Source organism: Oncorhynchus kisutch, linkage group LG15 (assembly GCF_002021735.2).
Source record: "Oncorhynchus kisutch isolate 150728-3 linkage group LG15, Okis_V2, whole genome shotgun sequence".
Classification (NCBI taxonomy): Eukaryota; Metazoa; Chordata; class Actinopteri; order Salmoniformes; family Salmonidae; genus Oncorhynchus; species Oncorhynchus kisutch.
This window is the reverse complement of record NC_034188.2, coordinates 41,599,114-41,625,936: the sequence shown is the minus strand read 5'-3', so window position 1 is coordinate 41,625,936 and position 26,823 is coordinate 41,599,114. Positions and strand designations below refer to the sequence as shown.

The following is a 26,823-nucleotide window of genomic DNA, read 5'->3' as shown; positions in this document are numbered from 1 at the left end:
CGAACAATGCCTTTTCCAGCATGATGGAGCACCTTGACATAAGGCAAAAGTAATAACTAAGTGGCTCTGGGAACAAAACATCAATATTTTGGGTCCATGGCCAGGAAGCTCCCCAGACCTTAATCCCATTGAGAACTTGTGGTCAATCCTCAAGAGGCGGATGGACAAACAAAAACCCACAAATTCTGACAAACTCCAAGCATTGATTATGCAAGAATGGGCTGCCATCAGTCAGGCTGTGGCCCAGAAGTTAATTGACAGCATGCCAGGGCAGATTGCAGAGGTCTTGAAAAAGAAGGGTCAACACTGCAAATATTGAATCTTTGCATCAACTTCATGTAATTGTCAATAAAAGCCTTTGACACTTATGAAATGCTTGTAATTATACTTCAGTATTCCATAGTAACATCTGACAAAAATATCTAAAGACACTGAAGCAGCAAACTTTGTGGAAATTCATATTTGTGTCATTCTCAAAACTTTTGGCCACGACTGTAGGCAGTCCTGGTGTCTTGAGCGAGGTAAGCTTGTTTTCGAAACACTTACAGACGATCCCGATCCCTTGAGGGAGGTAAGCTTGTTTTCGATACACGTACAGCCGATTCGCACCTTGGCTCTAACTCTTCGATGTTGGCAGAACTTTAAGGTGTAAACGATAGGATGTTTACATCCCCCACTACACTGTTTATACCTATCCAGACCCCTGCAAACATAGAATAGTTAGGGCCAAGGGAAAGATGTAGGGAGCGAACTGGCATCGACAGAGAGTCTGCTGAGAAAAGCGTGTTGGGCAAGCAGCATCTTGTTATATCCCCCACTCCATCCAGGTTGGGCTGAACTGAATCCTAACAGGCTATACTTATTGGGGGATGAATGAACCTTGCAGCCCTCCTATGACAAATGGCACGGGCTTCTAGTCACATCAGTGACGCATGCTATTTTTTTCTTCCAGTAACTCCTTGTCTCTGTATACCCAACAAAGCCCAGGCAGGCTTGGCTGCTTTAGAACGGTATGGAGCACCAGATGTAGCAGCAGCTCTCTTTCAAACAGGTTAATATTAAAGGCCCACCAACACCTATCAATGCCCATTGTTGTTACTGCAGCTGGCAAAAGAGGAGATGATGCTGGATGCCCTCCCCTGTTCTTTCCCAGGACCAGCCACTCTCCTAGGGGCTGTATGGTGGGGGCTTCTCATCGGGGGGGGAGTAAGGGGGAGAGTAGCTTGGGGGGACCAGGGTGGGCCACATGCGGCTGGCCCCTATGCGGCTAGCCCCTGACTGGGAGTCATCAGACAGGCCAGAAGAGTCAGGGAACATCATGCTGGAGCCCTGAGGAGAAGGGAGGGAGAAGATGAGCCGGAGTTAAAACAAGACAGATGACTTGAGTTTGTACAGTACTCATCCTATGATCAATCAGTAAGGACAGAATCTTAACTTGAAATCCACCAGTGTAACTTGAATCTTGTGCATATTTACCATTGACATAAATGCGTGATCTCCTCAAAAGTTTGACTTACCCACACATAGTTCAAGTTAGTCTTCAGTCCTAATGCATTATTCCTGTTAGTTGTGGCTATGTGGGGGATAATGTATGATGGGTATTAGTAGTATATTACCTGCAGGTCGTAGGCAGTGTAGGGTGGCAGGTAGGGGGCAGTGTTGAGGTAGGAGTTGAATGAGGGGGTGCTGGGAGCTGGAAACTCTAAGGGGAAAGAGGCTGCAGGAAGGGGCTCTGATTCACACGAGTCAGGGGTCAACATGGGTGTCTGTCCAAAACACAAAAAAATAATGAGCAATACTGATACCTGTGGTTCATGGTGTGTGCACATCACAAAGGGCAACACTAAGGGCCACATATACTGAGAATTTGCATCCGGGGGGGGCCCTGGACTTGTCTAATAATAATCGCTTGCTTTCCTTTTGTCTGTTGAAAAACGCTTTAAAACGTTATGCTAGGATGTGCCCTAATAAAGTGTAGCCTAGTGGTTAGAGCATTGGACTAGTAACCGAAAGGTTGCAAGTTCAAATCCCCGAGCTGACAAGGTACAAAATCTGTCGTTCTGCCCTTGAACAGGCAGTTTACTCTTTCTCCTCCCTGATCTCGTCCACCCACCTCTCCCACACACTGGCCTGGCCGTCATTGAAAATAAGAATTTGTTCTTAACTGACTTGCCTAGTAAAATAATATATTTTTTTAAATACAACCCTGCTGCTCATCTCACCAAGTCCTTGAAACCTCCTAGCACGCCGGCGGTAATGATGCCCAGGAAGAGAGCGACAATGTTGAGAATGATGGCGGACCACAGCAGGTGGTGGAGGTGCACCACGTCCTCGCAGCTCCCCACCTCCGTGTACTCATGGTAGCCCCCCATAAGCTCCACACGGCTAGGCCAGTGTGTGGGAGAGGTGGGTGGACGAGATCAGGGAGGAGAAAGAGTAAAGACAGACAGAAGTAAGAACCACCTTATTGAGATGCAAGGCTAAAGAGAAATGTGTAATGCCTACGACATTCATTGTGACAAATGACAGGCAAGCATAAATCCCAAATCAACAACATAGAAATGAACACAAGTGCACCTTTGGTTGTAAAACGGATGACAGTTTCAAATCAAGTTGGAAAGGGGGAACTACTGTAGCTACAGCTACTAGAGAGAGAGAGTTGGGGGAAACGGGTATGAGGATTGGTCTTCATGTAGGAGTGAGGGCAGGGCATCCAATCATTCCCATGGTGGATTCCAAGCAGGAAGACTTATACACAGCTACTCTTAAAATCAACCACACCAACAATAATGTTTCACAAGGGGCTAAAAGAAAGGGACCTATTTCCAAATCATGGACGTTTTCCTCAACTTTTTCAAAACATCTTTATTCGCATGTCCCAAAAGAGGGTGTTCTCTGAAACAAAAGCCGTGCTGACCTTAAAGCAACTAAAAAGACACTAAAACAACAAGTGTATACATTTGAGGCAAAGAAGTAAATAATCAAACAAAATTGAGCTGAGTTTAGCTGCCCCTCAGGCAGAAAAATAACCAAAACAATCCTCTAATGATAGGAATTTGCGAAGGAGGCTTAGCAAACTCACTTGCCACAGTTGTAGAGGTCACAGCAGTAACAGGTATTGGATTTCACACGTAAGTTACAGGTAGCCCGGGATGCTGTCTGGCAGTGAACCTAGATTTAACACAGATAGTCACTGTTATGACATGGTAATGCATATGGGTCATGCTCTATATTATGTGAAACAATGGATTTTCAACTCTAAGGCAACATTTAAACAACTTTAAGGCAACCTTTCAACTAAAATGGTGATATGAGGTCAACAGGAATGAAGTGTGCACTCACATCTTCATAATCAACAGAGGGTTTGGAATTGGCGTGGAAATCACAGCGACCGGCGTAGTAGGGTCTAAGGTCCTGGGGCGCAACACAAAGTCATCATATCCACATTTTATCCTACTAGGTTTTACACATCAGTAAAGAAACAACAGCAGTAGACCCAAGACCCACTGCAATTTGCATACCGCCCAAACAGATCCACATATGATGCAATCTCTATTACACTCCACACTGCCCTTTCCCACCTGGACAAAAGGAACACTTATGTGAAAATGCTATTCATTGACTACAGCTCAGCGGTCAACACCATAGTACCATCACTAAGTACCATCACTAAGCTAAGGATCCTGGGACTAAACACCTCCCTCTGCAACTGGATCCTGGACTTCCTGACGGGCTGCCCCCAGGTGGTGAGGGTAGGTAGCAACACATCTGCCACGCTGATCCTCAACACTGGAGCTCCCCAGGGGTGCGTGCTCAGTCCCCTCCTGGAATTCCTGTTCACCCACGACTGCATGGCCAGGCACGACTCCAACACCATCATTAAGTTTGCAGACGACACAACAGTGGTAGGCCTGATCACCAACAACGACGAGACAGCCTATAGGGAGGAGGTCAGAGACCTGGCCGTGTGGTGACAGAATAACAACCTATCCCTCAACGTAACCAAGACTAAGGAGATGATTGTGGACTACAGGAAAAGGAGGACCGAGCACACCCCCATTCTCATCGACGGGGCTGTAGTGGAGCAGGTTGAGAGCTTCAAGTTCCTCGGTGTCCACATCAACAACAAACTAGAATGGTCCAAACACACCAAGACAGTCGTGAAGAGGGCACGACAAAGCCTATTCCCCTCAGGAAACTAAAAAGATTTGGCATGGGTCCTGAGATCCTCAAAAGGTTCTACAGCTGCAACATCGAGATCATCCTGACTGGTTGCATCACTGCCTGGTACGGCAATTGCTCGGCCTCTGACCGCAAGGCACTACAGAGGGTAGTGCGTACGGCCCAGTACATCACTGGGGCTAAGCTGCCTGCCATCCAGGACCTCTACACCAAGCGGTGTCAGAGGAAAGCCCTAAAAATTGTCAAAGACCCCAGCCACCCCAGTCATAGACTGTTCTCTCTACTACCGCATGGCAAGCGGTACCGGAGTGCCAAGTCTAGGACAAAAAGGCTTCTCAACAGTTTTTACCCCCAAGCAATAAGACTCCTGAACAGGTAATCAAATGGCTACCTGGACTATTTGCATTGTGTGCCCCCCCCAACCCCTCTTTTTACGCTGCCGCTACTCTGTTTATCATATATGTATAGTCACTTCAACTATACATTCATGTACATACTACCTCAATTGGGCCGACCAACCAGTGCTCCCTCAGAATTGGCTAACCGGGCTATCTGCATTGTTTATCTGCACCCATCAACCCCTCTTTTACGCTACTGCTACTCTCTATTCATCATATATGCATAGTCACTTTAACCATATCTACATGTACATACTACCTCAATCATCCTGACTAATGATTGTCTGTATGTAGCCTCGCTACTTTATATAGCCTGTCTTTTTACTGTTGTTTTATTTCTTTACTTACCTATTGTTCACCTAACACCTTTTTTGCACTATTGGTTAGAGCCTGTAAGTAAGCATTTCACTGTAAGGTCTACACCGGTTGTATTCGGCGCACGTGACAAATAAACTTTGATTTGATTTCAACAGCATCAACCACACCAGCAGAATACACTCCAACAACACAAGATGCAAATGAACTTGTATCATAATCTATGCCTAAGTGACCTGTATGTAAATAATAATTTCTCATGGAAAATTGAAAAGGTACAAAACAATCAAGTCATCAAGTGGCAATGGTCAGATTCTATATTAAATCAGTTATTGGTGTGGTTACTATGTAATAACACTGAAACAGTGACATTCCATATGACTGCACGGTATCTGTGCATCTGTCTTCTGTATGATTGCTGCTTAGAACTTGGCTTACTCGCTATGTTTGTTACTGGTACTCACAATGCGTCTTGCTGCAAACACCCCATCCACAATGGCACAGCAGAAGGCAGCCACCACTCCGAAACTGATGAACATAATGGACACCACCAGCTGGAAGACACACAAAGAGTGACGAGAGAAGCAAAGTGTTATCCACTCGGACCTTTGTCTTATTATCTTCCATAGCAAAGTCAAATCAAGGGAAATATTCCATGAACATTTCATGAATAAATCATTGTGTTTATTGTTCTGCATCTAATGCTGTACATTTATTTATTTTACATGATGGTGCGTTGGGTGTTTGTTGTCTACTGTTAGCTATTTGCTCCTCGTCCAGTTTTTGTGTGTAAAGGCTGACAAGCTACACACTCATTCTTCATTTCGGGAGCTAGGGGGAGTAGCTATGCCCCTGGCAACACCCCACGGCTCTCATCTGCAGTTCCGTCCATACATTCCTGCGTGGACATCTGTCCCCCTCCTCTTACACATGTTTATTTCTGGCTGCATCTCGCAAGAAGCCCTAAGATACATGTTCTGACAGCCATGCTAAAATCCCTGTGAGCTAACTGTGACATTCTGCTAGAGAAGGTAGCAGTGTTTCTGTGCCCATGCCACATGAAGACCACAATTTTGGCGTAGTCTATCAATGCCAAGTGATTGTAGCTTGACAAATTTAATTGGGTTATTGGCAGTGTTTGTTTGCAGAGAGCTATAGAGGTGTGGCATAGAAACGAATATGGAAGCGCAGGCGTAATATAAATACTCTTACCATCTGCCTCTTATTTTCTATCAAATGGGCTCCGATGATTCCGAGAAAGGAGCCTAGGCCCAGCTGAAAAAAGAGCACAATGTTGTTAGGTCACCAGTCGAACCAGACTAAATGGGAAATTAATTTGAATGGTAATAAAGACCAACAGCAAATAGAACACAACACTTCACTTCTGTTGACTCATTCCGGATCAGGAAATGGTCCTTCTATTTAGTTCACCCAAATGACTTTTCCCCGGAAATAATCAATCCCAATTATTGTGATAGAAAATGACCAAGTTCAAATTCTGTAGAAATGTTTCCTTGACCTAAGTGTAGCACATGCAATGTGGATGTGAAACTTACTCCTCAGCCTGAAGTGTCAATGGATACAAACAATGGATACACTCTACAAGGAAACGGTTAGGTATGTGAAGGGCAATCAAGTTATAGCAGCAATCTACCTCACCAAGCAAAGTGAGAAGAATAAAGCGACACATTGAAGCTGCCCAGCAACATCCGTGGGGATGGTGTTATCATTATGTTTGATAGTCTCCTGGAGGGGAAGGAGTCTCTCCAAGAAATGGCCGTATCACAGTCTGCTGATATGGACAGCCCCATCAAGAGGATGCTCCTCGATGATGTATTTTGGGAGAGAGTGGTAAGCAGCCTGAAATCTATAGAGGTAGCCATTGATGGATTGAGGGAGACAATGCCATCCTGTCTGATGTTCAGACTCCGCTTTCAGATGTAAGAGAAGAAATCCGTACTGCCCTGCCCACTTCACTGTTGTTCCAAGCAGAGGACACTGCAGTTCTGAAATACATCAAAAGGCATGAAGACATCTGCCTGAAGCCAATACACTCTGCAGCGTACAAGAGCATCCTGTCTGGTGCAGAGAACAACAAGGCCTATGGTGTCATTACTACTGTGTCTCGCCACCTTGGCCTGGATGAGGGCAAGGTTTTTGGCATTCTGGCGAAGTACACTTCCAAGCAAGGGCTTTGGGATGGAGATGCCAACATATCTGATCAGCCACCTGGTGGAAGGGACTTTGTGGATCTGAGGCTCTTTCTCCCGTTGCCTCCATCCTCCTCCAAATCTAACCAACATCAGCCGCCTCAGAGCGCAACTGGTCCTTGTTTGGGAACACACACACCAAAGCACGCAACAGACTGACCAATACAAGGGTTGGAAAATTGGTGGCCATCTGGGCAAATTTGAGGCTTTTTGAGCCTGACAACGAGCCATCCTCAACAAGGTTGGGAAATGACAGTGAAGATGAAGCCTGACAGTGAAGATATTCAGTGAAGATGTTCAAGAGGTGGACATTGAGGAGGTCCCAGGGAGTAGACATGGAAGCCTGAGAGGAAGACAATGAAAGCTTTAGTTTCTAGACTATAATTTTACAGATGTATATTGAACACATTTTTGGGAGATGCAATGGATCATTGGGGATCATTCAAAAGAAATCATCCCATGAAGAGTCAACTCATTTAATTAAAGTTCAATTCGTGACATTTTTATTTTATATATATCTATTGGAAGGATTTAATAATTTGTAATTATGTCTACTTATGATGAGGTAAAAGGTTTATGTTTCTGTCTCCATATGATATGGTAAATATATCCAATGCAAAAAACATCTACATTTTTGTAAGGGGTGCATACTGGCGGCAGAGAAGTCAGACGCAGGAGAGCAACGGTGCAGTTTATTCATAAAAACATAACAATCAATAAATGAGTACAAAACCCGACACACACCAGACATAACGTGCACGAGCACTTACAATAAACAATACCGGACAAGGACATGGGGGGAACAGAGGGTTAAATACACAACATGTAATTGATGGAATGAAACCAGGTGTGTGGGAAGACAAGACAAAACAAATGGGAAATTAAAGGTGGATCGGCGATGGCTAAAGACCGGTGACGTCGACCGCCAACGTCGCCCGAATAAGGAGAGGGACCGACTTCGAAGGAAGTCGTGACAATTTTAAATTGCATTCATATTCATTTGCATATATTTACATTAATTCCCATATATTCCCAAAGAAAGTTTCCACCTCTGCATATTCCCCAAAATGTGCAACTCTAAATCCAACCAATTTAGATCTGTGATTACTTCAAGGAAAGCAAGGACTTCTGGAAACAGCAGAGGGAGCACCCCCCTATCCACATCGACACGACAGTAGTGGAGAAGGTGGAAAGTTTTAAGTTCCTCGGTGTACACATCACGGACAAACTGAAATGGTCCAACCACACAGACAGCATGGGGAAGAAGGCGCAACAGCGCCTCTTCAACCTCAGGAGGCTGAAGAAATGTGTCTTGTCACCAAAAACACTCACAAACTTTTACAGATGCACAATCGAGAGCATCCTGTAGGGCTGTATCACCGCCAGGTACGGCAACTGCTCCGCACACAACCGCAAGGCTCTCCAGAGGGTAGTGAGGTCTGCACAACGCATCACTGGGGGCAAACTACATGCCCTCCAAGACACCTACACCAGCCGATGTCACAGGAAGGCCAAAAAGATCATCAAGGACAACATCCACCCGAGCCACTGCCTGTTCACCCCGCTATCATCCAGAAGGCGAGGTCAGTACAGATGCATCAAAGCTGGGACCGAGAGACTGAAAAACTGTTTCTATCTCAAGGCCATCAGACTGTTAAACAGCCATCACTAACATTGAGTGGCTGCTGCCAACATACTGACTCGAATCTCTAGCCACTTTAATAATTGGATGTAATAAATGTATCACTAGTCACTTAAACAATTCCACCTTATATAATGTTTACAGACCCTACATTACTCATCTCATATGTATATACTGCACTCTATACCATCTACTGCATCTTGCCTATGCCGTTCGGCCATCGCTCAACCATATATTTAATGTAAATATTCTTATTCATTCCTTTACACTTGTGTGTATAAGGTAGTTGTTGTGAAATTGTTAGACATTACTGCATGGTCGGAACTAGAAGCACAAGCATTTCGCTACACTCGCATTAACATCTGCTAACCATGTTTATGTGACCAATAAAATGTGATTTGGATTTGGAATCATTTCTGAAGTATTTAAACAGGGCCCATATCTATGATCGTGGCATCGATCTCCCAGTAAGAATGATGTAATGAAAGTACAACCAGTCTCTGCTCTATTAATACAAGTCTCACAATAACATTTTTCTTGATCTATACTAGTTAAGATTGTTCTTCAATACCTGCCCTATTCTTGTATCTGAAATGTGATTCACTGGTCTTTTTCAGATGAATAACCATACATTATTTATTCTTAGAGACAACCTAGTCATCATGCACACTGAATATAATCGAGGAACTTTGTTTTTCCTGTTAGGGAGCTTCTTATTTTATAGAATATCATGTCTATAGGATCAACACAGTTAGTTTCTCCTGAGGCAGAATGCTGAGGGTTATATAGATGGGGTCTCTGAAGCCACTTTATAGGTGATCACATATATTTTAGCCTCTAATGACAACAATGCTAAATAATGAATATGGGGGAAAATCCTCCCTCTGGGAGACCATCATTAATTAGCACTCAAAATGAGGTCCAATACAGCCTCCATCAGCCAGGGGATATTACCCTTGATTGTATGGAATACCCTTTGGGTAACACTTTACCTGACGTCTGCAGGTATAACACGCTTTAGAGTAGAATAGAATAGTAAATAATAACTTAATTTTTCATGTGAATTTTTCATATAACTTGTTATTATAATAACACATAAGCATGTATGAATGTATAAGCATGTGTGAATCTTTATAATGTATTATAATAATCAAACTTATAACAAGTTATGTCTCTCTAAGTATCAACATTTCAACCGACTCAAAATGGCTGGTATGTAGTCAGGATCGAGATGATTATAAGACATTGCAAGAGGGTCATATACTCGTGACAAGTCTTGCGATGCATTATAACTGCATCATAATGCATTCGTGGTGTTACCCTCTTTTCATTGAGGTATGACATGTCTCTAAGACAGTAAGATGTTAGACTGCTACTTACAAGGACTCCTGGGTAGTAGCCACCGACAGTAATGTTCTGTGTCCTGGTGGTGGCTGCCAGTCCAAAGACAAGGATGAGCACAGACACAATGAGCAACATCACAGTGACCATGATGGACTTCTGTTTCCTCTGTTTGAATGATCCTGGAAGACATGCGAAGCGTTAGACAATATACTCGCATATCCATTCAATATACAGGTAATTTAACAGATCCATTTTTGCTACTGAAAGTGTTCCTGAAAACTTAACTCCTGCCATGAAACATTTGAGTTGAATTGTATGAACAGTAGACTAATAAACAAAGTACTTAAATATATTCGGACTGTAGTATCCCTGTGTTACGCACTCCTCTTCAATGGATAGGGTAATATCAACAGTTTTGGTTAGCTGGGTCGTTCCACCAATTAAGTGCCTTTTGAGTAGTGTACCTTCAAAAAATGTAATAAATATTTTTGTCACCTAATTTTAACATTCTGTCATAAAGACATCTCGAGGTTATGGTCCCGTGTGCCTCAGTTGGTAGAGCATGGCGCTTGCAACGCCAGGGTTGTGAGTTTGATTCCAACCCGTGTGGAAGAAAAAAAAAGTTTGAAGATGTATACACTCACTACTCTTTAGTCGCTCTAGATAAGTGTCTGCTAAATGACTAAAATGTAAACGTTAAATAAAAAAATGACTAAATTAAGTGCCAAATAAAGTAACAGGCTTGACAACTTCATATTAAATCATCCTGAAATCAAATTTTAAAAAACGTGAAAAAACACGTGGTTTTCAGACATGTGAAAAAAATATTGAAAATACACATATTTTTCATTTTCATTTTTTATTTTTTATTTATTTTACCTTTATTTAACCAGGTAGGCAAGTTGAGAACAAGTTCTCATTTACAATTGCGACCTGGCCAAGATAAAGCAAAGCAGTTCGACAGATAAAACGACACAGAGTTACACATGGAGTAAAAACAAACATACAGTCAATAATGCAGTATAAACAAGTCTATATACAATGTGAGCAAATGAGGTGAGAAGGGAGGTAAAGGCAAAAAAGGCCAAGATGGCAAAGTAAATACAATATAGCAAGTAAGTCAGATGAGTCAGACAAACATTTTTACAGTGTTTTTCCCCCTCATGTCCCCATAAATGTTCCCCATATTTTTCACCACTTCCAACTACATCTGATCTCCCATCCAGGGACCGACACTGTTTAGCTTCAGAGGCAAACCAGCAGTGGGATGCAGGGTGCTATGTTGCTGGAATGAATGTGCCAAAACCTGCAACTGGAAAAAAAGGCAGCAAAAGCAAAGGCCATAGTAACATAACCAAAGACAGGGGAAATTACAGGAAAGAGGGAGGTGTTTTATACACTGATTAGAGGTCGACCGATTATGTTTCAACGCCCATACCGATACCGATTATTGGAGGACCAAAAAAACAGATACCGATTAATCGGACGATTTTTTTAAATGTATTTGTAGTAATGACAATTACAACAATACTGAATGAACACTTATTTTTACTTAATATAATACATCAATAAAATCAATTTAGCCTCAAGTAAAAAATTAAACATGTTCAATTTGGTTTAAATAATGCAAAAACAAAGTGTTGGAGAAGAAAGTAAAAGTGCAATATGTGCTATGTAAGAAAGCTAATGTTTCAGGTCCTTGCTCAGAACATGAGAACATATGAAAGCTGGTCTATCCAATCGAAGATGGCGTAGCAGTCAGACATCTTTGTCCTGTCGTGTCCCTTGTATATATCGTTTTACATCTTTTTCGTTGAATATCCTTTATTTTGCTAAACCTCAACATCTAAATACTCCCCTGCAACCCGCCTCACCCAATGTGGCGTGGATCTGCTTTTTTTTCCTAAAGTACTTATATTTACTTTGGATCTGGAATCCCTCAACTGAAGCTAGCCAGCTAACTACCAGCTATCAGTCAGCAAACCATTGCCAGCGGTCATCAGCTAACCTTCAGCTCGGAAAGCTCTCGTCAGTTCGAACAACGTGACTCTAACCAGAGCATAACGGACCTGTTATTTTTATCCCCGGATTCCTACCGCAAACTGAACATTTTCATCTGGATCTTCACAACTAGCTAACAGCAATCCCGGATGACTACTCCTGGCTAACGTTTCCATCCCAGAGCAAGCACCAATTAGCTTGAAGCTAGCCCGGCCAGGGCTCCTGTGCTACCACCGAAGTATACTCCTGGGCTTCAATATCCGGACCCCTTATACAGCCGGTACTGGGCATGGAACCCCGCAGATCCCCTACGACTGGAATACCGACATAATCTGCCCGAGGACCTCAACAGGCCCCTCAGGCGTGACGCCCGCTGAAGGCCCATTATGCTAACCAGCTAGGCCTGCTAGCTACCTAGAGCTACTTGAAACCCTACTAATTCCACGACTGGTCTATCGACGTTACCGCACGAAGAGGCAAAAACAGACTTACCCCCACCGCGACATCCCCCAAAGGCTAACTTTCTAGCCCCTGCTATCTGCTTGCTTGCTAACCCGGTCTGCTAACTGCTAGCTTGCCGGGCCCGGTCTGCTAACTGCTAGCTTGCTTTCCCGGTCTGCTAACTAACTGCTAGCCCTTGCTAACTGCTGCTTGCTAACCCGGTCTGCTAACTGCTAGCCCCTGATAACTGCTTGCTAACCCGGCCTGCTAACTGCTAGTTTACCCCGGTCTACTAACTGCTAGCTGCCGGCCTGCTAACTGCTAGCTTACCTGCCCGGTCTGTAACTGCTTGCTTGCTAACCCGGCCTGCTAACTGCTAGCTTGCCCCAGTCTACTAGCTTGTTTATCCCCGGCCTACTAACTGTTAGCTTGTTAGCATCGGTCTGCTAACTGTCTGAATCGCCGTGTCCCCAGCCAGCCCAACCACTCACTGGACCCATATGTTCACTTGGCTACGCATGCCTCTCTCTAATATCAATATGCCGTGTCCATTACTGTCCTGGTTAGTGATTACTGTCTAATTTCACTGTAGAGCTTCTAGCCCTGCTCAATATGCCTTAACCAACCATGTTGTTCCACCTCCTACATATGCGATGACATTACCTGGTTTAAACATCTCTAGAGACTATATCTCTCTCTTCATTACTCAATGCCTAGGTTTACCTCCAATGTACTCACATCCTACCTTACCTTTGTCTGTACACTATGCCTTGAATCTATGCTATCGTGCCCAGAAACCTGCTCCTTTTACTCTCTGTTCTGAACGTGCTAGACGGCCAGTTCGTATAGTCTTTAGCCGTACCCTTATCCTACTTCTCCTCTGTTCCTCTGGTGATGTGGAGGTTAATCCAGGTCCTGCAGTGCCTAGCTCCACTCCCACCCCCCAGGCGCTCTCATTTGTTGACTTCTGTAAACGTAAAAGCCTTGTTTTCATGCATGTTAACATTAGAAGCCACTCCCTAAGTTTGTTTTACTCACTGCTTTAGCACACTCTGCCAACCCAGATGTCTTAGCCGTGTCTGAATCCTGGCTTAGGAAAACCACCGAAAACCCTGAAATCTCCATTGCTAACTATAACGTTTTCCACCAAGATAGAACTGCCACAGGGGGCGGTGTTGCAATCTACTGCAAAGATAGATAGTAATACAGAACTCTGCAGGCTAAGTCTGTACCCAAACAATTTGAGCTCCTACTTCTAAAAATTCACCTTTCCAGAAACAAGTCTCTCACTGTTGCCGCTTGCTATAGACCTCCCTCTGCCCCCAGCTGTGCCCTCGATACCATATGTGAATTGATTGCCCCCGTCTATCTTCTGAGCTCATGCTACTAGGTGACCTAAACTGGGACATGCTTAACACCCCAGCCATCCTACAAACTATGCTTGATGCCCTCGTCACTGTCAAACGCTCCCTGAAACACTTCTGCGAGCAGGCCTTTCTAATCGACCTGGCCGGGGTATCCTGGAATGACATTGACCTCATCCCGTCAGATGATGCCTGGCTATTCTTTAAAAGTGCCTTCCTCACCATCTTAAATAAGCATGCCCCTCTCAAAATATTTTGAACTAGGAATAGATATAGCCCTTGGTTCACTCCAGACCTGTCTGCCCTTAACCAGCACAAAAACATCCTGTGGTGTTCTGCATTAGCATCGAATACCCCCCATGATATGCAACTCTTCAGGGAAGTTAACAAATATACACAGGCAATTAGAAAAGCTAGAAAAGCTGTTTCTCAAACAGAAATTTGAATCCTACAGTACTAACTCAAAAAAAGTTCTGGGACACTGTAAAGTCCATGGAGAATAAGAGCACCTCCTCCCAGCTGCCAACTGCTCTGAGGCTAGGAAACACTGTCACCACCGATAAATCCACCATAATTGCGAATTTAAATAAGCATTTCTCTACGGCTGGCCATGCTTTCCACATGGCTACCCCTACCACGATCACCTGCCCGGCACTCTCTACAGCAACCCGCAAAAGCCCCCACCATTTCTCCTTTACCCAAATCCAGACAGCTGATGTTCTGAAAGAGCTGCAAAATCTGGACCCCTACAAATCAGCCGGGCTAGACAATCTGGACCCTCTCTTTCTAAAATTATCTGCCGAAATTGTTGCAACCCCTATTACTAGCCTGTTCAACCTCTCTTTCACATCGTCTGAGATTTCCAAAGATTGGAAAGCTGCCGCCTTCATCCCCCTCTTCAAAGGGGGTGACACTCTAGACCCAAACTGCTACAGACCTATATCTATCCTACCCTGTCTTTCTAAGGTCTTCGAAAGCCAAGTTAACAAACAGATTACTGACCATTTCAAATCCCACCATACCTTCTCCTCTATCCAATCTGGTTTCAGAGCTGGTCATGGGTGCACCTCAGCCACGCTCAAGGTTCTAAACGACATCATAACCGCCATCGATAAGAGACATTACTGTGCAGCCGTATTCATCGACCTGGCCAAGGCTTTCGACTCTGTCAATCACAACATGGCAGACTCGACAGCCTTGGTTTCTCAAATGATTGCCTCGCCTGGTTTACCAACTACTTCTCTGATAGAGTTCAGTGTGTCAAATCGGAGGGCCTGTTGTCCGGACCTCTGACAGTCTCTATGGGTGTGCCACAGGGTTCAATTCTCAGGCCGACTCTCTTTTCTGTATACATCAACGATGTTGCTCTTGCTGCTGGTGATTCTCTGATCCACCTCTACGCAGACGACACCATTCTGTATACTTCTGGCTCCTCCTTGGACACTATGTTAACTAACCTCCAGACGAGCTTCAATGCCATACAACACTCCTTCCGTGGCCTCCAATTGCTCTTAAATGCAAGTAAAACTAAATGCATGCTCTTCAAATCGATCGCTGCCCCCACCTGCCTGCCTGTCCAGCATCACTACTCTGGACGGTTCTGACTTAGAATATGTGGACAACTACAAATACCTAGGTGTCTGGTTAGACTGTAAACTCTCCTTCCAGACTCACATTAAGCATCTCCAATCTGGCCTCCCGGCTGGCGCAGTGGTTAAGGGCCCTGTACTGCAGCGCCAGCTGTGCCACCAGAGACTCTGGGTTTTCGCCCAGGCTCTGTCATAAACGGCCGTGACCGGGAGGTCCGCGGGGCGACGTACAATTGGCCTAGCGTCGTCCGGGTTAGGGAGGGCTTGGCCGGTAGGGATATCCTTGTCTCATCGCACACCAGCGACTCCTGTGGTGCGCTGGGTGCAGTGCATGCTAACCAAGGTTGCCAGGTGCACAGTGTTTGCTCTGACACACTGGTGCGGCTGGCTTCCGGGTTGGATGCGCGCTGTGTTAAGAAGCAGTGTGGCTTGGTTGGGTTGTGTATCGGAGGACGCATGACTTTCAACCTTCGCCTCTCCCGAGCCCGTACGGGAGTTGTAACGATGAGACAAGATAGTAGCTACTAACAATTGGATACCACGAAATTGGGGAGAAAAAGGGGTAAAAATGAAACAACAAAAAAACACAAAAAAAAGCATCTCCAATCCAAAATTAAATCTAGAATTGGCTTCCTATTTTGCGACTTCACTCATGCTGCCAAACATACCCTCGTAAAACGGACTATCCTACCGATCCTTGATACCTCATCCCCATTGTGTTTTATTTTTTTGCTCCTTTGTATCTCTACTTGCACATTCATCTATCACTCCAGTGTTTAATTGCTAAATTGTAATTATTTTGCCACTATGGCCTATTTATTGCCTTACCTTCCTTATCTTACCTCATTTGCACACACTGTATATAGACTTTTCTATTGTGTTATTGACTGTATGTTTGTTTATTCCATGTGTAACTCTGTGTTGTTGCTTGTGTCGCACCACTTTGCTTTATCTTGGCCAGGTCGCAGTTGTAAATGAGAACTTGTTCTCAAGTGGCCTACCTGGTTAAATAAAGGTGAAATAAATAAATAAATTAAATCGTGGAAAGAGCAGGTGTTAATAATGTTTTGTACACTCAGTGTAACAGTATAGCTTCCGTCCCTTTCCTCCCCCTACCTGGGCTTGAACCAGGGATTCTCTGCACACATCGACAACTGACACCCAAGAAGCATCGTTTACCCATCGCGCAACAAAAGTCGCGGCCCTTGCAGACTAAGGGAAACAATTACTTCAAGGGCTCAGGGCGAGTGACGTCACCGATTGAAACGCTATTAGCGCGCACCACCGCTAACATCAGCGCATGTGATGATGCATGGTAGTCTACCTTTTGAAAATACCCGTCTTTCTTAGATTCTTCATTTGAATCAATAGGTCTATTGGTGATTTTCATGATTTCAATAATTATCTGATGTAGAATCAGGTGTTATTAGGCCTACAATGTAATTCATTAATGATTATAACATCTCATGGAACTACTTAGTAAGGAATATAAATACAATGTAACCGTAACGTGTGTGAATGTAGTAAAAAAAAAGGTAGTAAAAACAGAATCACAAACGAACACTTATTGGCTACATTATATTGTAACGACCCTGGGTTTATAACGTTGCTGGTTGCGAGCAAGAAGCACATCAATTACTTAGCTAATGTAAACTAGCGCTTTCCAATATTTGAATAATGTACAGCTCTACTCGTGTCAAACACATTTTATTCCCACATAGTCAGTATTACATCCTATTTAAATAATGTATCCTGTCAATGGGACCACGTCGTCAAATTGTACCTTCCTTTTAGAATGTTGACAACACCACACAAAGATAAACAGTCTGACAGTTCAATGTAGCTTACAGCAGTAAATAGGCTACAGACAAAAATGTTGCTGTCGCCCACCCAGATAACCGCACAACATATGCTTCGACGTTACCAAGTAGCCTATATTGTTTTTGCTGCAACCACGCAGTTGATCTTGCACACACATACCTATAGGAGTTTCAGTCAGAATTCCGGGTTGTTGATTCTGTACGAGAGGCATTTTCTAATCAAACGAAGGAGCTGGATATAGGCCCAGAATTATGATTCAAGGATAAACACTAGATACCTGACAAGCAGAACAAATAGGCCTACTTGTTCACTGCTATGGACTAATACAGGCGTGATATTTGATTGCAGTAGCATACTCTAAAGCAGACGTCCCCGCACCGTTACGGTTGTTGTCGCTTTTACGTTAACAAATATTGACATATCCACTCTTCATCTTTCGTGAACAGCCGAGCATCAATAGGTGCACAGTTTGGAACATGAGTCACGCTCCAGTTACAGGTCTCGTCCTCTGCCCAGGCGTTGCCGACACATGCCAGATCTTACAACGCCTGGATAAGGTTTCTAAGTATCAGCTAACCACATCATATGTTATACCAATCTGTCAGTCGATGACAGTATCGATAACGTGGCACGCAACCATTGGTTGATGCGTGCAACGTCTGAGAGGGGAACGCGACCACAGTCATCATACCAGACAGTCCAACTGAAGACAAAAGTACATTTAAATCAGTCCTAAAATCATCATGGGAACATTTTCATATAGACTACATCTGAAAGATGCAAACACTCGTTTTAGCCTAGTTTTTTTAATCCCAAATAATTAGACATATTTCGTTTCTGCTTTTTTAATTTGTTTTTATTATTGTTATAATACAGTAGCCTAGTTGTAACAGTTATTTTGATCATACAGGACGACATACATATTAGCTGACAAGAGGCTCGTTTTACGCAAGAGTGGACTAAAATTGACAATTTGAGATGTTCGAGCGCCACCCCATGTCAAAACTGAAAATAGTTGCCATCAACTCCTATAAACTGCAGGGTTTTACATAGTAATCTATTAGCCTACTTATTTCAGCTGTCCTCAAAGTGTTCCCTTTCATTGTGATCTGCGCTAATAGACCTACTACCCATGATTAATTACAAACCTAATCATACGATGTTGCGTGGCGTGTGGCACAGAGGCAGACATTATGCTGTATCTGGTTGGACAGTCAAGGTGGACGCAATTGATTTATTAAAAAAATATCTAATGATATTTGACATTGATTTTAATTCAGTTAGCCTATGGTCTGTTTAGGGCATCTATCTGGCCTTTCACCTGACCATCTCACATAAAAAGGCTAAGCCGTGATAATGTAACTACTAGGCTAATTGACCAATACCAGGGTACATAATAGATACATGATCAAATATAAGTAAAGCAAAAATGATATAGGCTAACGTTATAATGTGTAACAAGATCTAGGCTTATGACACATATATCACCCTTCAGTAGGCCTAACAAGTAAACAATTTGATTAAGAAGCAGTGTTAAAATGACTTTCTACATTTGATTTATAAGCAAAGTGTTAAAATAACTATTTTGGTGTGTGCGAGAACATTTCCCTTCACAAATAAGGGGAAAAAATTAGCACAATGGTAAATAAAATATGTTTTTCCATGACGACATGCCTCCTTTCATGTAAAACAATATCAAAAACGAAACAAAAAAACAGCAAGTCCATGGGCGAGCAGATCCGGACGTGACTGGCGTGCAGATAGATAGCCCTTGATGATGAGATATATTTGAACTTCGCAGAACGCGTTTATGGTGATCAGTCGGTGATGGGCGGTTGCACACATTGGGTCTGTACTTTCAGAGTGAGATGCAGATACTTAATGCACGATCAACAATACACTATTGAAATGTACCAGTTGCATGCCATTTCGCCTAGCCTTCAGCAAACAATGGCCATTTAAAAAAGCACAAACATAGATTCAAAATTAGTGATAAAACCCCAGTTAATCCAGATTTGTGCACGATGGTGACTGACGGTAGCATGTTGGGAATGACAAGAAAAAATATTTTTGGTGTGCTGCGGCTTTGCCTGAGTCTCAGCTCAGTTCAACAGACAATGGTGCTCTGGTGTGCGTGTGCAGAATACCGTGCATCGGCCCATGCACTGTTGCCAAAAGTTCTTCTCCGATAAAAAAAAAAGCCCTTGCCCCCCCCACACACCAGTTTTCCTTTTCAGTGTGCACTCATTCATTCTATGATGCTCGCCTAGTAGAGAGGAGATTCTCTGTGCCCGGCTCCCGTTGTTTGCGTTAAACTTTCTAATGAAATCAAAAATTACTTTTTGACCAATTTAGAATTCGTTCTACTTAGGGTCAAGAGGGATTCAAGACAATCACAGAACTTTCCCTGCAAAAGAAAACTTCAGGTATGTCAAGATACGTTTTTAATATTTTGGGGAAATCAGACCCAGGAGTTGAGCCCCAAAAATGTTTTAAATAGTTTCTCAATGTTTGGTCCTCAAACTTAAAAAACTGCAATGGATTTTCTAAGGATGTTAGGATGTGTCCCTTTAATTCCTTGGGGACGCTAGTAGATGTGATTGGTTTAACAAGTACCTTTCTCCCCTGTGAAGAATTATGGAGCCCAATTGTACTGCGGGAGGGGCTGAGGAAGAGCACCATGGAAACTACTCACCAAATCCAGTAAGTCTGCTTTAGAATACAGAGGATGACATGAAAACGAATTGATTTCTGGGACTCATTCTACTGTCTACAAGTGCATGTCACAAGAGGTTTGGGGTACCATTCCTCATGAATTGAATTAATAATTAATTCAATTCCCATTTCTGTCTGAATATAATATAATAGGATACAATAGAATAGAGAGTTCTTAAAAACAAAACTCCACTTCATTAAGGAAGTGACATTCTAAAAACCCCAGGGGGTTCCACTGAATGCTGGGGATCTTTCTGGGGCCTCTCGATGCTGAGAATCAGTGTATAACATCTGGCTGTCGCCGTGACCCTCCAGCTTGGCTGCAGCTGTTTCTCCAAGCAGGAAGGTCAGCCTTGAGGAGGAGAGATCTCCCAAAGAGGGCCACTGGGGTCACGGTAAATGTCAATTTAGCAGAACATGGTGGGACATGATGGAACATGATGAGACAGGACCATCGCGGAGTAGTGTTGCTATAGTGGATGCCATACAGTTTTAAAAAAAATGTAAATACTTGATACAAAGGGAATAATAGCATTTATCGAAATAATAAACATGGCGGTTAACCTAAAATAACATGGCTGATTATAATAATCAAAATATGTCTTTCTGTAATGAGTTGGAACAAATAGATAGTGATTGTTAACATCGTGGCAAGGCAAAGTCAGACTGGGAAGATTCTTACCTTCCTTTTCCCGTCTCATTTTTCCCTGTGCCAGTCTGCCGAGGTGGCGCCTGGCAAGCACGCGGTGGCAGAGGCCTTGGAAGAGGTGCAGGAGGAGTTGATAGAACATCAACCTCTGGAGCAGGAAGACCTGAACTTCGAGAAGTGGAAGCCGAAGCCAAAACCCAAGAGGACGCTCCACGAGAAAGCGTTCGATGTGAAGACATATCTATGGAACGCTGAGACCAGAGAGTTCATGGGCCGCACTGGGCATAGCTGGTGTAAGTAGAAGTGCTCAGTTTGCAGAAGTGCTCAGTAGTAGCGGTAGTAACTGCGGTTGCCCATGCAAATCATATCATACAAAATATATCACCCACAAGAAAACAAATTCTGTGTTCAAAGCTGCAACAGGCATGATGACACATTGGTTCTTAATTTCTATAAAAATCCATTAACTTCTCTCTCATTTGTAATCATTACAATTTTAATCGCCAATGGTTGAAGGCAAAGTGCTGGTTTCGTGGCTTATTGTTTTTGGATGATGGTTGGGGTGGGCTGGGGCAGTGGGTGGGCTGGGGGGGGGTAGAAAAAAACGTGTCTCCCCAGTCCCTCAGCCCTGCTCACTGTACTGCGAGTGTGTGTGTGTCCAAGCTCAATGTTTACATAGGTGCACAGACGACTCTGTCCCGATGCGGACAAAAACAAGGCTGCCTGGGGACGGCTTCCCGGTAGGAGTGCGGTGTTCTGAGTCACACGCTGGCCAGGAATCACATTCCTCATACCCCTCACCCAGCTTTCCACTGCCTTTTTCACAAAGCCCCCGTGACCTCCGCATTTGACCCTAGCGTGCTTGTGGCCCCACGGTCGCAGGCGAACACGTAAAGAGTAGACAAGCAAGTTTTTTTTCTGTAGACAGAAAAAGTTGTCAAATTTCATTGCCAGTTTTGCGCAGTCCGCCAGACAAACTTTATTGGCAGAGGCTGTTACCTAGAGTTTGTTGAGGCGGTGATGATGGGAGCAGGGCTCTTTATCTGACAGCCTGGTTGCTATGCGATCTGACAGCCTCGTTACTATGTGACTCGTTTGGGTTTGAACTCCCTCAAGCCTAACCAATGCACTACCATACGAGAGCACTAACATACGAGACCGGTCCAACGGGCCAAGATTTGAGAAAATGACGCAAGCAAGAGCATGTTCCTCCTTCCTTGTCTGAAAATGAGAGTTTTTTTCCCTCATCGTGCCCAGTACTGAAGAAGACAAGAGGCCAGGCTCAAGACAGGAAGCGATTGCTTAAGAAAGCAATGTGTGCACACTTGTGAAGGAATGGGGCCCCATGTGCCTCCTGGCAAGAAAGGAGGGGGGACTGAGTTTGAAGTCGGTGATGTGTGTCCTGTGTGAGAGGAGTGTGAGAGGGGGACACAATACCAGAGTGGGGTGATCGTGGCTCCTTGGAGCTGGCCGCGGCTCTATGGCTGCAAAAGACCGTCACTATGATGGCAACCGGAGGTTCACTGTGTTCCTGAGTGAAAGGACAGCTGGGAGAATTCTCACTGAGCTCAAACAGAAAGGCCTTTGTGGGCTCAGGGGACGCAAAGCTGGCTGCAACCAGCCTCCTGTGAAATTGCCTGCGCAGCAAAAGCCATTTAAATTTAGGGCACATTTGGGTTTGATTAGTTGCTAATGGACTGTTAATTGTAATTCGGGGAGAACAATGGTAGTTCTCAAGGTTTCCTTTTTCACACAGTTGAGGTCATTTGAATGAGTTTGTTAACAAATGAGTTTCGTAACAAAGTACAAACTGATTGGAGTGATTTCCATTTACAGACGTGGAGAGGCAACACTTTTGTCACATTGGTGAGCATCCTGAGCAAAGACAGTAGAAGTGTCTCGACAGCCCAGACAGTTCCAAATTCCAACATAATAACTGGAGATTCTTTATACTTCATTATTTTCCCCAACTCAAATCAAAGAATTTCCATTCTGATGCACACTGATATCCATAACCACAACTATTACCCTTGCGGTTCTTCTAATGATCTCCATTAAACTGAATTACAGTGACCGTGAATGTAATTCATTCTCTATATCTGACCTCCATGTTACCTCCTTCTAGTTCTGATCATCCTCTTTTACACTGCACTGTATGCCTTCCTGGCGGCCATGTTTGGTGCCTGTATGTGGTGCCTCATGCTGTCCATCAGCCCCTACCACCCAACCCACAACGACAGGGTGATGCCACCAGGTAAATATGAATTCTAACCCCCCACTCCCTATTTCTCTCTCATTCTATCCCTCTATCCATCCTCCATCCCTCTATCTGTCCATTCTATCTGAACGTAAGCACAGTTGACTGTCTATGGGTTTCCTTTGGCAGGTATGACGATGTCCCCACAACTGGATGGGCACTATGAAATCGCCTTCAACGCCTCCGACCGCAAGTCTTGGAAGAAGTATGCAAAGCTAATGGAGGAACAGCTAAGATGTGAGTCAGATACCAAACATGGTGGAATAGTTGGCATTTTGCCAAACTTGAATAGTAACTTGCAGGAGTGTGTTCTGAAAGTTAGCTGAAGATAATGTTTATTATTGCTGGGTTCGATGGGATTCAAATGTTGGGGACACGTTGGGGGTAAAACATTGAAGTAGAGCAGGCACACAGTTAGTTCATCCTCTCCCCCTTACCTTCCCTACCTTTGTCCCCTGTCCCAACTGCCACTGGGAGAACAGCATGCTGGGAAGGGAAAGCCTCTTTGTGGGCAGAGCGTATCCATTGAGTTCTGCTGCTTTTTTTCCGTCCTTCAGCGGTCCGCTTTTGTCAGACTGCCTGAATCAGAGGCCCGGCGGAGCAATCGGTTTATTTATGGGACACCCCCCCCCCCCCCCCTCCCCATGTCCTTCGTTTTTTAACATTCTCCATTTCCGTGTTTCAGTACTAACCACTAAACCCCCATTAAAAAACTAAAAATTATTGTTTCATGTCTCTCTTTCAGCGTACAATGATGCCCTACAAGAGCAGAGGAACATCCAGTGTCCGCAGGATGCGTACTTCATGCAGGACGATCAGGAGGAGAGCGCAGAGAGGAAGTCGTGCCAGTTCAAGAGGTCCTGGCTGGGCGAGTGCTCAGGGCTCCAGGACCCCCACTTTGGCTTCTCCCAGGGGAAACCCTGCATTCTCCTCCGAATGAACCGGGTAAGACACAGCTCAGATTTGATGAGATCTCCCCCATGGAGGGCCCCTCTGTTAGCCTGGTTCTGGATCTGTTTGTGCTGAGAGAACACCTCCTGTGGTCATTGTCATGCTATGGAGGGCCCCTATGTTAGCGTGGTCTTAGATCTGTTTGTGCTGAGAACACCTCCTGTGGTCGTTGTCATGCCAAACATGGTTGGCACGATCATAGGAGTTGGGAACAACAGTCCAAACAGATCTGAGCTCAGGTTATCACTCTATAGCATCAGTCAAGTAACATGAACTTCATCCTATAGCTGCATATATAATCAGCGATGGCTAAGAGGTAGTGTTATTTGTTATAGTCGTAAAGTGGAGTTTATCGATGAAATGGAGGAAGATGCCATTGAGGTAATCTGAGATAGATGCAGACATTTCAGTGACATCTTGTGGCCATCGTGAGGAGCAGATGAAAACGTTATTGTAATGTGATTACAGCAATTCTGTGACTAGTCAATGTCATTGTTACCATTATATACTGTAGCCTAAAGTTGTATTGTCCCCATTTGGAAAAGTCTAGAGTGAAACCTTGGTGGGGATATCCAAAATTAATCTTATTGCTAGGTAGATGATTAGACACATTTTTTAAATGAAATGTTAATAAATCCTGACTTGGTAAAGTTGAACAAGATACCATATACAGCTGGTCTCAGCTGGAGGTTAGAATGGATACGTTCAACCCAACATTATGTGGATGAGACCTGATGTCATGACTGGTGAAAAGTATCTGAAGAAAACTGAAGACAGCCACTGGGAATGATAAATATGCATAGTTTTGCAACATTGTTTCTCAACAAAAATGATGATATAACAATACAAGGGTCCCTTTTATTGCTCTCGTCCTGTAGATTCTTGGCTATTTACCTGGTCAAGGCACTCCAGTGAATGTGACCTGTGGAGTCAAGGTACAGTAACAGACAGCATTCTACCCTTCCAAACATCTCAACCATAACCGGGGCTGTAAAAGATCTCTCCGTGACTGAATATCATAACCGCTTATGGGACATGGTGTTAGTCACAAAAACACGACTCACTGTGACCTCTCACTCTTTCAGAAAGGAGTGCCAGAAAGCTTGGGAGAACTTCAGTTCTTCCCCAAGAGCATTTTCAACCTGATGTACTACCCGTTCTATGGGAAGCTGAGACACGTAAGTGAGGATTTTCAGCAGCATGATTTCCGCTGCTGCTCTCATGATCTAGATTATATGCATGATCATAGTGACGATAGCCACTCAAGTTGCTTTTGTCCCATATCCCTTCTCCCAGGTGAACTACACAGCGCCGGTGGTGGCCGTGCGCTTCAATGGGCTGCAGTACGACACCCACATCGTTGTAAAATGCAAACTCAATGGCAAGGGCATCATCAATGATTCGCCTACCGATCGCTTCCTAGGCAGTGTGTCCTTCTCCTTCGATGTGGGCGCATAGTCGTATTCCCCATCCTACTGTTGGTGTGATGTCCTCATGACAACCAGGAGACAGGAGAATTTAGGGGGAAAAATCTCATTATGTTGAATCCTTGTTTTTCATAAAATAGTTGACCAGCTTCTCTCTTCTCCCATTCCCTCCTGTACCCTTGTGCCTTTTTGCTGAAAATAGCTAAATATTTTTGAATGTTAATGGATCATAAGCACAGACACCACACAGACACCTCACCAATAGCCCTGAGCACAAGTTAAGTAGACAAACGGAATATTACCATTGAATGCTTAGCAAGATTAATACCACTAGCTAGGTTTATGAAATACAAGGTTCATCTCACAGATATATTATTATACAGTACAAGCTGCCCTATAGTTAGTCTCTGTAGCTATGCAAATCCATTTATAATTTAAGACATTAACAGACCATTATTAACAGACAGAAACTGTACAATACTGTACAATAAGAATATAAGCGGAACATGTTAAGCACATTTTGATTTGAAATCAAATTCTGTACTAATTTCTTTTGATTTTGTATCTTTCAACATCATATCTATTGTGTTTTGTAGACTCCAAAGGCTACCATATGAACAATGGCAGGACACTTTTACTTACACAGTAAAAAAAGAAACAGTAAATGACTAGGTTACATTTCAGGTTTTGTTGTTTGATAACTCCTTATTCCACATGTATTGATCATATATAAGCCCTATGCTGCCATTTTGTTTCCTTTTCTTTTGTATGAACACAACAAGACTGCTAATAAGAATGTAATACCGCAGGCTGACATTGATCCCTATATTAGCTGATGGAAACTAAGATCTACTCTGTAAACAGACAGAGTTCTTACCGTTGATAAACTTGTGTACCAGTCTTGCACACTCTTAACGAAATAACAGGCTATTTTGATATAGGCCTATACTTAATCCTTGTTACTGTATTTTTGCTATGATTCTACTAAACCTGGTATCCATGTTGTATTTATTCTGATGTATACTATAATAAATACAATGTTGATAAGAACAATGTTTTTCCATAGGAATGTATTACCTAATTGTGTAGCAGGCCAAAATATATTGTTTTAAGTAGTGATATATTTTTACATGAAACTCATTTCTTATGTTGGTTGTCAAGCAGACTACATTAAACATAACCTATTACACACGCACAAATAAGATAGGTCTACTTTGCCCAGATATGTTCAAAGGCATTGCAGAATTATTTATTAATTTTATTCCATAATGTTGACATGGTGCAATCAATTATCAAAACTGCCTAAAGAATTGGAGATTCGAGCTAAGAAATATTCGAATAGTGAGCGTTATGCCAATTCATATTGTTTAATAAAACCATAACACAGTAGGAAATGTATACAATAAACTTGAAACTGAATTGACTAATTTAACAATGTGTATCTGTCATTGTGTACTGTTAAGAAATCCTGAAAAAATTACCTGATTTGACAACATAACAAGTATTAAACCACAACA

General features: G+C 43.4%; 2 protein-coding genes across 2 annotated transcripts; one reads left to right on the top strand and one right to left on the bottom strand.

Moving 5' to 3' along the window:
* Positions 1-424: 424 nt before the first annotated feature.
* Positions 425-17,825, bottom strand: LOC109904738 (transmembrane protein 255A-like). Its single transcript, XM_031791402.1, has 9 exons — positions 17,467-17,825; positions 10,128-10,270; positions 6,108-6,170; positions 5,360-5,449; positions 3,343-3,414; positions 3,083-3,171; positions 2,223-2,415; positions 1,617-1,766; positions 425-1,329 (listed from the first exon to the last, which is right to left on the bottom strand). The coding sequence occupies exons 1-9, from the start codon at positions 17,516-17,518 to the stop codon at positions 1,168-1,170; spliced, it is 1,014 nt and encodes a 337-aa protein (XP_031647262.1). The 5' UTR covers positions 17,519-17,825; the 3' UTR covers positions 425-1,167.
* Positions 17,826-19,522: 1,697 nt separating this feature from the next.
* atp1b4 (ATPase Na+/K+ transporting subunit beta 4) lies at positions 19,523-26,736 on the top strand. The gene is made up of 9 exons (XM_020502617.2): positions 19,523-19,733; positions 19,941-20,010; positions 20,739-20,964; positions 22,797-22,925; positions 23,058-23,165; positions 23,674-23,873; positions 24,758-24,814; positions 24,965-25,057; positions 25,176-26,736. Exons 2-9 carry the CDS (start codon positions 19,945-19,947, stop codon positions 25,335-25,337), a joined length of 1,041 nt encoding a protein of 346 aa, XP_020358206.1. The 5' UTR covers positions 19,523-19,733; positions 19,941-19,944; the 3' UTR covers positions 25,338-26,736.
* Positions 26,737-26,823: the final 87 nt, after the last annotated feature.